Source organism: Tripterygium wilfordii, chromosome 11 (genome assembly GCF_013401445.1).
Source record: "Tripterygium wilfordii isolate XIE 37 chromosome 11, ASM1340144v1, whole genome shotgun sequence".
NCBI lineage: Eukaryota > Viridiplantae > Streptophyta > Magnoliopsida > Celastrales > Celastraceae > Tripterygium > Tripterygium wilfordii.
Window position 1 is genome coordinate 644564 of NC_052242.1, and position 12465 is coordinate 657028.

General features: G+C 37.2%; 2 protein-coding genes and 2 non-coding genes across 5 annotated transcripts; 2 read left to right on the top strand and 2 right to left on the bottom strand.

The window, feature by feature from the left end:
* Positions 1-426: 426 nt before the first annotated feature.
* LOC120009830 (translationally-controlled tumor protein homolog) lies at positions 427-2299 on the top strand. Of its 2 annotated transcripts, XM_038860543.1 has the most exons (6): positions 427-517; positions 683-745; positions 1196-1269; positions 1500-1628; positions 1720-1877; positions 1993-2299. In XM_038860543.1, exons 2-6 carry the CDS (start codon positions 718-720, stop codon positions 2108-2110), a joined length of 507 nt encoding a protein of 168 aa, XP_038716471.1. In that variant the 5' UTR covers positions 427-517; positions 683-717; the 3' UTR covers positions 2111-2299. The 2 variants fall into 2 exon arrangements, with proteins under 2 accessions (XP_038716471.1, XP_038716470.1); XM_038860542.1 differs by lacking the exon at positions 427-517 and having other exon boundaries at positions 573-745.
* A 631-nt stretch (positions 2300-2930) lies between these two features.
* On the bottom strand, positions 2931-7728 carry LOC120009829 (26S proteasome regulatory subunit 6A homolog B). The gene is made up of 10 exons (XM_038860541.1): positions 7536-7728; positions 7168-7284; positions 6096-6203; positions 4943-5134; positions 4658-4849; positions 4240-4358; positions 4009-4096; positions 3801-3920; positions 3576-3716; positions 2931-3254 (listed from the first exon to the last, which is right to left on the bottom strand). Exons 1-10 carry the CDS (start codon positions 7650-7652, stop codon positions 3177-3179), a joined length of 1272 nt encoding a protein of 423 aa, XP_038716469.1. The 5' UTR covers positions 7653-7728; the 3' UTR covers positions 2931-3176.
* Positions 7729-10549: 2821 nt separating this feature from the next.
* On the bottom strand, positions 10550-10684 carry LOC120010021. The gene has a single exon (XR_005470807.1). It is a non-coding gene; the product is annotated as a small nucleolar RNA snoR127 (small nucleolar RNA).
* A 1595-nt stretch (positions 10685-12279) lies between these two features.
* On the top strand, positions 12280-12351 carry TRNAE-UUC. Its single transcript has one exon. It is a non-coding gene; the product is annotated as a tRNA-Glu (tRNA).
* Positions 12352-12465: the final 114 nt, after the last annotated feature.

Sequence of the window (12465 nt, forward strand, 5' to 3'; positions counted from 1 at the left end):
TGTACACATTATTTTTATTGTATTTTTTTCTAACTGAAAACGATAAAATATAAGTTTGTCGTTTGAACATTTGATTTGAGCATAAATTCAAGCCGTCAGATACATGCGCATTGAAAATTTTCAACTGACGATATGATAAGTTTGGTCAAAATCCAACGCGTGACTACAATGATATTACTCATAATAAAAATTGAACCCATGACATTCCAAGTACATATCATAAATTTAAAAAAATGAAAAATATGTCCATATGCATTGGATATTCGCATCCCCTTGTTCAAATATTTTTCGTCCAACTTTTTTCTTGTGTTAGTGGGCCATGTTTGGGTTGTATTTGGATCCAAAATTCGATGTGTAGGATACTTGGCCCATAAGAATATGTGAATTACTAATTTATAAATATTTCAATAGAATTAATTTATCCAAACCAGTACGTACTGGAGTGTCGGTGTCGTTGGTCCGCAAGGTTGCTAGGATTTTGTTCATTGAAGGATTCGGAATCCGAATTGTGTTTGTGGTAATGTGTATTTTGGTAAATCTAACATACTAGTCTCTTCCCTTCTGTCGCGGTTGGGAAATCCACTGTAAGTACTCCAGGTCTCTAAGTCCCGATTTCGTCTCACGCTCTCACAATTCTCTCTCTTGAATAAATCTACGCTCGTTTAACCAATTAATTCCGCAGGAGAGAAAGAGGGTCTCCACCAGTTCTCTGCAAACATGCTAGTTTATCAGGATTGTATCACCGGTACTTCTTTTCTTCTTCTTCATTATCTATTGCTGTTGCTGATGTTCTTATTTCTTGGTTTATGTAGATTTTCTTTGTGACTTTGTAGATTTTCTTTGGTTTGATTGTCTTTATGGTTTTTTTTTTTAGAGCAGTGTTATACAGAAATCTATGTCGTCTATATACATATAGTTACTTGGGTCCTCTTTATATATGTGTCCTGGAACCCCGGTAATTGTGGAGAAAAACTTGAGGGTGGCAACCCAATTGAGAGTAAACAAGAAGGATGCTTTTTGAATTTTGATTTGGGTTTAGAACTTGAACTGTTTTGATTTCTTTGCTCAAGTATAGTTTCTTCTTAATGGGTCGATTCTAACAATTAATTTGGGATTGGTTTGAGTTGAAAATTGTTTCAGATACTTTATCATATTATATAGTGACGATGAACTTGAATTTGCTTAATAATTTCAGGCGATGAGCTTCTGTCAGATTCTTTCCAATACAAGGAGATTGAGAATGGGATGTTGTGGGAGGTGGAAGGAAAGGTTGGAACTTTCTGTCTTTTTCTGTGTATGTGTGTATATGTGTATACTTATATTGTTATGTACACCAGAATTCTTCTAGTTTCTGCATGCTAATCGGTTCCGATTAGCCTTCTTTTACTTTTGATTTGATCACATAAAGATATTAATGATGGGCATGTCTTTACGGCTTTTTACTGGACACAATGAAATAGATTGACATTTTTTTCCTTGTTTGTTTTCGTTTTGGGCAGTGGGTGGTTCAAGGAGCAGTCAGTGTAGATATTGGTGCAAACCCATCTGCTGAAGGTGGCGAGGACGATGAAGGTGTTGATGATCAAGCCGTGAAGGTTGTCGATATTGTTGATACATTCAGGCTTCAGGTTAGTCAATCAAACCCATCTGCTGAATCTGCCTTATTGTAGTATTTCAAAGTGAAGTAATCTTGAAGAAGTCGTTTTGTATATTTTACAGGAACAACCGCCTTTTGACAAGAAGCAATTTGTTACATACATGAAGAGGTACATCAAGTTACTGACACCTAAACTTGAACCAGAGCAGCAAGAGTTGTTCAAGACGCACATTTCATCAGCAACCAAGTTCTTGCTCTCGAACCTCAGCGACCTTCAATTGTACGCATACCCTTTACTCCTCTCCGTCAACTTGTATCAAATCCGACTTGCTCTCTGCATCAAATGTCTTATGAATGAGATTGCTGATTTTCTTCTTTTTTTTCAATTTTTGCAGCTTTGTTGGGGAGAGCATGCATGATGATGGCAGTGTGGTATTTGCATATTATAAGGAAGGGGCTACTGATCCAACCTTTCTGTACCTTGCATATGGGTTGAAGGAAGTCAAGTGTTAGTCCCTTCTTTATATAGTGGTCTGGCAGATTCAAGATGGTGGTGTTTTCTATAGTTTTATACTCTTATTATATCTTTAGCCATGTAGTTTTCCTTTTCGATTAAATCCCCAGAGATTGAATAGAAATGGTAGGAAGTTGTGTGGTGGGAGTTTTGGTCTCAATTACCCATAATAATAATGTTTTTGCATATCCTTTGTTCTGGTGATGAAGATTATCCTTTTTTTTTCCACCAAAGATACGAATCCATATGGTTAATACAGATAACAATGGAACTTGGGGAAAACACAGCAAGCATAATTTTATTTTGAGTTACCAAATAATTTTACAAAGGTTTGGGCTCGATATGGGGAATGGAGGTCTTAGTTTGAGTTCCAAAAGCTCATAAGCTGGCCCGGGGGAGCTTTCAATTTTATTCTCAGCTTGGTATGATTCAACATTAAGAAGTTTTGAGTTCATAAAAACAATCGAAAACAAAGACGAGATGAGTTATTGCAGAGTTCACCTGCTGGCGTGCTTGCTTGTACAAATACGCAAGAGAGAATCTCTGCAAACGAGTTATCTCTGAGAGTATACCGTTTATGAGAAATCGAAAAGCTCAAAAGCTTGGCGGATTGGCTGGTGGAACCGAGAAAGAAGAACAAATAAGACGTGTGGATTTTGTGACGGAAGGAAATAATCTTGAATGAAGGCGATGATTGCTTGAGGAAGAAAGAAGAGGCTGTGACCCGTGAGAGAGAGAGGAAGAAGGGTAGAGTGGCAACAAGGGGCAGTTGCCATGACCGTGACATTGTTTTCAAATCGTCTACTACTGCAACATAAATTACCAACGATCGAAATATTACTTTTAGGCCACGAGAGAAACAATACGCATTAGAACAATCTAAACTGCCTTCTCTAATTTCCTCCAACAAAGATAATACGGATCACAATGGATCTACGGAGAAAACAAAGCAAGCACAACAATGATTCCCAAGGAAAGAAGTCCGATTTTTTTATAAGCAAAGTCCCACAGAAATTGAAGCTTCTGCATTCTTGGGCCTAAGTTGCCTAGTTGTCTGAGATTTTTCTAGGCATAATAATTTAAGCTTGCTTTTTTCTTTGCCTGAACCTGAATAATACCTTCATTGAAATCCTCATGGTTAACCTGCAACCAAAAAACGTATGGATACCCAAATCAGAACCTACTACCATTAAAGCTCAAACAAAGACACAAACTTTTGTTCGAAGTTTACAGCCTATGCCGGAGCTAATACTCAAGGGTAGTACTTTGCACCATTGAGCATAGTATTCAGAGACAGTAAGAGTACCTCAGTTGATTTGGCTTTTCAAATATCCAGCTGATTTTAGTGAGGATAGAATCTTATGATGTCATATGTTCTATGCCAAAATAAGAAGGAGAAGAAAAGATTTGAAGAGAGAGAGAGAGAGAGAGAGAGAGAGAGAGAGAGAGAGAGAGAGAGAGCACCTCAGTTGCATCGCGACGAAGAGCTAGCATGCCTGCCTCTACACAAACAGCTTTAAGCTGTGCCCCATTGAAATCATCAGTAGACCGTGCTAACTCCTCAAAATTGACGTCTGGGTGAACATTCATTTTCCTCGAGTGGATCTATATAAAAAAGCTTCAGTAAACATGCACCATATCCAAGGAAGTAATGCACAAGGACATAAAAGAAACAGTGCAGAAAAAGACCTGCAAGATTCGAGCTCTTGCTTCCTCTGTGGGGTGTGGAAACTCAATTTTGCGATCCAATCGACCAGAACGCATAAGGGCGGGGTCCAGAATATCAGCACGGTTTGTAGCTGCTATCACCTGCAAGCAATTCCATTTCTCTAATCAGGAAAAATCGCCATTTAAAGTGCCACATTGTTACTAGCCATCAAACTCTGCATCAACAAACCTTAATCCGGTCATCACTACTAAAACCATCTAGCTGATTGAGCAATTCCAACATTGTTCGCTGCACCTCTCTGTCCCCACTGACTTCACTGGATTAAACAAAACAAATAGAAGATTTACAATCAGAAATCTATTTAAAAGAATACTCCAATGCAAACCAATTTCATGACGCTGGCAAAACATGTGATAGCCAATTAACTTGGGATCTCAAGAAGTTTAACTTATTATGTACCTGTCAAACCGTTTTGTGCCGATTGCATCAATTTCATCAATAAAAATGATGCAGGGAGATTTCTCCTTCGCAAGCAGGAAAGCATCACGTACAAGTTTTGCTCCATCTCCAATGAACATCTAAACACATACCACATTGATTATTTTTCTGGAGGAGCAATACGTAGGATGGAAAATTAACTTAGTAACTCCACAGATCTAGTGCTGGCTTTGAAAATTTGATTGTCTATAACAAAAATACCATGGCAGCCAACTAATTTCAAATGTCAACAGTGAAGGTAGAAAGAAAACACAAGGATATCAAATAATAACCAAAAGGTCCAAGAAGGAATTACTATGGAGGAGGTTAAATATAACGGTCGTAAAAAAATCTTTCAAACAGAGACAAGACTGAAAAAGATTGTGACCTAATAACAGACCTGTACAAGTTGTGGACCCGCTAGTTTCAAAAAAGTGGCATTTGTTTGGGCCGCACAAGCTCGAGCCATCAAAGTTTTCCCAGTCCCAGGAGGTCCATACAAAAGCACTCCCTTCGGTGGACGAACACCTAACTTTTGAAAACGCTCCTTGTGTGTCATTGGCAAAACTATAGCTTCAACAAGTTCTTGGATCTGTCATAACTCAAACAACAGAGCTATAAAATGTGGCAATGTCAACTAACAACCAGGAGTCACTTGCATAAAGGAACCAAAGATAAAGTATACCTGCTTCTCCAACCCTCCGATATCACTGTAGTCTTCAGTTGGTTTCTCATCGACCTCCATAGCTTTCACTCGTGAGTCATACTCGGATGGCAAAGTATCCAAGATCAGATAGCTATCCTTATTTACACCAACCAAATCACCAGGCTTCAACTTGTCAGGGTCAACAAGCCCCACAACAGGCAAAAAAATTGTCTGCAATCAACATATCATTTTCAGATCTTAGGAGAGTCTGAACGAATTATGAACTCAATAATAAATCTCATTTATTTTCTTTAGTGGTGGGCAAGCCTCACAAAGGAAAAGATCGGTTCTTCCGGTTCTGATTTAATGTTTTGTCAATCTATGAAGGTATGGCTAACATAAAAATGGTAATATACAATAATAATTGATTATTAAAGAAAAACCTAATTAAAGGAGAGAGAGAGAGACCGAGGGAGGGAGGGAGGGAGGGAGGACGGGGAGGGGGCGGGGGTGGGGGCGGGGGCGGGGGCGGGGGAGGGAGGGAGAGAGGGAGAGAGGGAGAGAGGGAGAGAGAGAGAGAGAGAACCTAACTAATAAAAGATGGTAACAACCAAGGCAACCAAGATCAATTTTTAGGTCTCTCTGCATGGTGGATACTCTTCAAGGTAAAGTCAATAATACCAATTTCTTCTGTGAGAGAAGCCTTATTGTACATGATACATCAGCAATATGAATACTAGATGGGGCATGACAAAAACATCCTAGGTACAAACTATGAATATTAGTATGAAAAGAGAAATATGTGACAATTTACAAACATCTGAATGCAGAAACCACAAAAAAGGAACTTTCAATATAATTCTACCAATCAAATACTCAAATAGGACCAGGAACACTAGGATTAGGGGGAGAGTGGTAAATTTAGAGTGGAAGGAATAGTGATGGAGAATTATTGAATACATTTCCAGTTAATTTTTCCAAAATTAGAAAATGTCTAAGCATAAGTCTTAGATATGATGAATCAACCTCAACAATTATGCATGATGATATACCTTGAGTGGGGCATACAACACATATTTCAAGAATCAAGATCATAGGGAAAAACTAGATAAGATGCCTATCAAAATTGTAACATCACAATTCCACTTTCCCTTATGGTTTGCCTTCCTTTAAAATATACAAGAATGTTCACCTGACGTGTAGATGTTTTCAGTACAACACATTTTCCCTTTCTTTGGGAGTCAAGATCAATATTTGCCCCATCTTCCTCAGCTTCATCTTCTGGGTTCATTTCCAGAATCTGAAAGCACAAATTTAATTAACAGTGAGAAGCTGAACAAGGCTAAAATTTGTGGTACGATAACCAAGTTCAAAAGCCAATCCAGACCGACAGTGGTGGCATTGCAGCTCATGAAAATTGAAATAATAAAATCGTATCATATCATCATTCACACAAATCACCAGTGTAGGCTTAAAACTAAAATCTAGCTACGTCGCCACTGCTTATATTTCAGGCATTATGAATCAAGAAAATAATATAATCAATTCATATCATACCATCATTCACACAAATCACCAGTGTAGGCTTAAAACTTAAATCTAGCTACGTCGCCAATGCTAAGATTTCAGGCATTATGAATCAGGAAAAGAATAAAACAATCATTCACATGTAATTGATCATAAGATATGTGCAATTGACTGCTGTAGGAACTGAGTCATTAAACAAACTTGTTAGGTGCACATTCAAATTAAGCTTCTAAACAAAGAAACTCAGGTCACTAGTCAATGTACAACAAATGATAAAATGATCTTTTCAGCTCAAAATCCCAAAAGATCCTAAGGTCTTAATTGTCAACGTCACTGGATCTTTAATTTACACAAAACAAAGCCTTTGAACCAATTCATATTGAGATCAGCCAGACTGCACCAGTACATATCATATAGTGCTTTACATTGATCTAATATAACTTTGTACACCTCAAATGTACTCAAAAGTTCGAAAAATTCCTCTCCCTCACCTACAAACAGAAGCTGATTCTTGACCATTTAAAAAAATTAGGCTCATCACAGGTATTGCCTGGTTCCTACAAACAACCATGGTTCCTGAAATTTGGAACCACGAACATAAATCCTTTCTTCATAATCCAAATCCTTTTTTTCATAATCTACAATGCACATCAAACTTACATTCCATGAGTTGCATAAACTAGCACTGATGTTGTATGAACACAGGAAAACAGAGGATAATAGAACCAATAAATTACCTCAACAATGTTCCCAACCAAGTATGGAAGCTGCTTGTTGAGCTTAATCTTCTCCTGATTTTCCTTTATCTTCTCTTTGAATGACTCTAAATCAAGATTCGTTCTCTGCAACTCCTCCTAGATGCACACGAACAACAATAATTTTAAAAATCACAAAGGAAAAAATATTAGGTCAAACCAAATAGCAATTACTCGCCAAAATCTGAAACTGCCGCAAAACTAGACAGTTCCACACACTACAATAATACATTTTCAAAAGCACCAATCTACAGTCCCGATGCAAATCACAGAGGCAATAAAAATAGAAACCCCTAAATCACGACCTTAAATCACAAACGCATAACAACAAGTACTGAGCGAGATCGAACCTTGAGTATACGAATCTCGTTATCGAGGAGACGAGAAGCTCGGACAATATCGTCGGTAGTCATGGAAGCCAGCTGGTCCTCTTCGAAGCTCGTGTCTTCAACCATCGCCGTCGCCATCGCCGATTGATTCCTTGAGTGAGTTCACAGATACAGCGGATTTTACTTTGTAGACGAGACGGAATTTCTACTCTCTTTTTTTCTCGTTTCTCTACTTGTTGCCAAAGAAAAGAGAGTCTATTGGGCCAGGACTATTTTCAGTGGGCTATTTTTTGGGCCAACCATATTGGGCTTTATGGCTTCGAGTAGGCTTATTGGGAGAATTATATATTGGACCAGGAGGTCCAGGACTCATGCAGAATCGAAAGAAGGTGATTGCAACCACGTGACGTGGATAGATTAGTCGGTCTCTCTCTTTGGGTCGACTCGTATGTACTTGAGAAGTCTTCGTTCGATTCTCAATGAAAGTAATATCCTTGTGGTCATGTGCAGCCTGACCGCCCCAAGTTCATACGGTGTTCAGGTGTTGTTCTCGATAAATAGCTATTGCAGGTAGCCAAATTTTTAAAAATAGTGTTCTCTCATTCTATTCTATCATAAAACATTACTCAAAGGTCATGCTTCCATCATCTTTAATGATAACATTGAATGCAATGTTAAGTACAATCAGGTATTAATGCCTGAAGAGAAGCAGGACAAGAAGCAAGTAGACGTCCAACAGAAATATACAGATATCACTTGATGCAAAAACCAACTCGATACATTTCACCCTAAGAAATTCTGCAGCAAAAGCTTTTGCTAGTAGTAAATTTAGCCCAGCAGACTTCCCTGTGAATGCAAAGTACTTATGGTTTCCAGTGAATGCGTTGGCGATGCAAAAGGCCTACAACAATACCCCAGAAGAGGATCTCTGCCTCAGCGAATATGTAGAGTACAATGCCTACTCTTCAAGAATGACAAACTCCGATGAAGATGTGCTTTCGAATCCAATGTATCTGTCATCAATCATCACAAATAGTGAATATTTGGCAACCACGATCTTCAAAGTTGGGTCATATAGAGGGTGATTACTGCAACCAAAATTGTGAATGTTGATTCAATTGTTTACTGCTCAGCCAATGCTCTCAACCTTGTATAGGCCAAAGAAAGATGTTGATACTGATATGTATGGAGGTGCAAATGAGCAATTGGAAAAGGTTTATGGAAACAAATTGCTTCAAACCTGACAAAGCATTTAAAGGTATTTGTGAGAGGACTGGCCCAAGAGATGGGCCAGTTGAGTTTGAAAAGTAAGTTGATAAAGATGATCCATTTGGTTTGAAGTTGTTCATGACAGCGATTAATAATGGTAAGAAAGCTATGTAAAAGGGGGGAATTGGTGGAAATATGAGGATATGTACTGGATCTTCCATGCGAGATGGCTATGCGGGGGATCCATTTACTGTTTCTTATGCATTCCTTTTTTCTTGTAATAGGGAACTAACTTGAGTTCTTATGCATTCCTTTTTTCTTGTAATAGGAGGGCCAAAAGAATTCTTTATCTTCTGGAAGTGAAATAATTTTTTTTTTTACTTTTTCGTGATTACTATCACATATGATGGAATAAGCTCTCTTATTGAGATAAATATTTTTATATCTATAATATCACACCATTTAGAGAGAATTATAAAAAATGCGCATATATATGTATATATGTTTTCGTTAAATTAACAAGACAAGCAAAGCACCTATAGAGGTATGCACCATAAATGTTCAATTTATCCTGGGTCGTGAAAATTAAAAGGATTGGTTTTACCTCTGTTGCTCCCACTCGTGCCTCAGACCCACCTCTACCTCGGCATTTCCCATCATCCATGCCACAGCCGGTACCTCCTGATTGCCTCCTAGAAACACTTCTTCTCTACCTTTTCCCCTTCCACGCCCAACACCTGATGGCTTTCTATCTGAAATGTCAAAACACATCAATAACAAGATTAATGTATGACAAATGCATAGAGCGCATAAGTACTATTATGCAAATCAATTTTTAAGACTTTTATAGTCCTTTTCTCGATACAACTGAAACTTGAATGACTATTTTTGCAAAAGAACAATGAGAAAAAGAACACAGCAGTCAGAACAGCAGGGTTTGGTCAATGCCTGTCTAATCAGCTAGTTAAAGAGTGATCATTGAGAAGGGGAAAACCTTATGTGATGCCTTTTTCATTGATACAATATCTAAGAAATTATCTTTCTTAAGAAGGGTAGACCAATATATCATACTGCAGGGTGGAGGGGGCTGCCATTTTTGAATCATCTTGAAAGCACATTCTCCTCTTTTACAAAATGAACTGGATACACCCACATACCTGACTAGCTATTAGATTCCTCCTGAACTTAATCAATTATCTGACGAACAAGGCCAAAAATTATAACTGTGACTGAAAATATCCTTGCAAATTACGAAAAGTAACAAAATGTCGTAAATAAAACCAAACAAAAAAATATATATCTTCAGCACATATTTTATCAGAACAGGAAAGTATCTTGAAATACATTAGGAAACAGTTTGTCGCCTAAACTTCATGAAATCATGATCAGTGCCTTGTTGAGAGCCAGAGACTGAAGGTTGATAGATGAGAAGCACATCTACAGAAGATTTTCTTAGAAGATAAAGTAATAATCGAGTATTTTTTCCATTATTTCAAGAAGCAATACATAGTACAAACGCAACAGCTTTGTCCATGTTGGGTGAGGGAAAACATATAACAATGCTGCATGTAACTTCACATAAAGAATGACGGGAAACAAAAAAAATTAAACATCCTAAACAATTTCCACAGGAAGAGTAGAACTTAAATGGATTCATAACAAGATGGTACTAAACTGCCTCAAGGGCCAAGCTTAAGAATTATTATTTCAGGAAATTCTATAACTTGCCAGGATTATAACAACAGCAAACAATTTAGATTTATAATCAATGGGTGAGATAAATGGAAAGTGATAAATATACTGCATTACAATATCAAGGGAATAAGAGTGGTCAGCAAATAACCAAACTCTAATGTATCATCAGAGATGCACTTCTACAAAAGGCATTTTGTCTACAGCTTGATCAATAAATGCCTTATGGAGCACATCATGTATGCTTTGGCTAAGTTGCATCATTCCATTGACACCTTAGAGGGCCGAGTGAAGAGAAACAAATAGCGAATTTATCACTTACTTGATTATCAGTCGCCTATGTAGTGGTATACATAAAAAATGCAAAAGAAAGTAAACAAGCAAAGAATACCTTACCTGGGACTCGAAGGTACTTAATTGTATTCCTAGTTTCCTACCGATGCAACTTTCTGGCATCCTCCAAAACTATCACCCATCATACATTGACATTCACATCCTCAAAGCAACCATGGATCACAAAAAGAAAAGTGGCATTTCTCAATGAAACAATAACAAATAAGCATATTTATAGTTTGAGAAATAAGATAACTTTGAAGTAGATATAATTTCTGTTCATCCAAAGTATCACAATTCACTAAATTTCATTGTATGTCTCTCCATTCTTCAACTTCACTAACTAACATAAATACCACATATTCAATAGGAAATCACTCTCATTCAAATTCAGAGGAGGCAGCATCCTTCAATTTAGAGCATTATCCAAGGAAAAAAATATTCTAGGTGTGATTTCTGATTAACTATCTTCTGTCAATTTCAAACGGGAATGAAAAAAAAACCAAGTTTTCGAAGGTATGATCCTCTCAAATCTCAAATTCGATAGAGTTAACGCTATTACCATAGGTTTCCCTGCGCAGTAACCAAAGTGGAAGCTGATATAAAAAATACACAAAACCAGTAAATAAAAAAATCCCTTTCAAAGATCCCACATATCCACAATGTGTACTGTGTATCCAGTAGAAACAAAGAATTGACACATATCTTGAGATGAGGCTGAACCAATGACCCCTACCTGACCTGCAATCTGATAATCCTTCATTGTAAGAATATTTTCCTGAGTCAAATTTTTTATTAATAAATAAATCAGAGTGTTTGGTTGTCGAGAAAGTGAGGAAACTAAAGTGAAACAACACCGTTTCATCGGTAATTCACCCAAAAAAAGTATAAGCAAAATCAAAAAAGGAAACAGTTGGTGCGGAGACTATTAAGTAACCTTTGATTCATCGATCTTCGCGTGAGAGATTGTGGTCCATGGAGATCTGAACTTGGCGCAATTTCTCTCGAGTCTCGAGCGATAGTGAACTCAAACAGAATGCGAAGAGGATTCAACTGTTGTCGCAAAGTTTCTGTTATTTGCGCTTATGGCTCTGTACTTTTGATATTTTCCATTTGGGCATAGTTTTTTTTTTTTTTTTTTTTCATGTATTACTATTTACTACTAGTTTACTACTATTCACTTTTTATCTTCTTTCTTTCTTTCAATGCTATGGTGCATGAGATAAAAGGCTTCTTTATTATTGTTATTTTAAAAAAAATGTCAAGTATTTTTCTTTCAAGGAGGTAAGTAGATAACAATTTGTCAATGAATTTGCCTAAAATTCCTTGCTATTTGAATTTTCCTATTCTTCTTAAATTTTTTTACAAATCGCATGGTATTTCATATCAAATGTTGAAGATGTATTATTAGTATTGTGTCTATATATAAATCGTTGAAGCTTGGCATAGCATGGGTTTTTATGGAATATCACTACGTGCCAAACTCAAGAAACATGAATATAATAATTACTGAGGCAATAAATATTATCAATCCATTGTCGTCCAGCGGTTAGGATATCTGGCTTTCACCCAGGAGACCCGGGTTCGATTCCCGGCAATGGAATTTTTGTTTTTGTTTTTCCTTTCAAGATAGGTTTTTGTTTCTGTGTGTTCACAAAATGGGTTTTGTTTCCCCGGTTCGATTCCCGGCAATGGAATTTTTGTTTTTTTTTTTTGT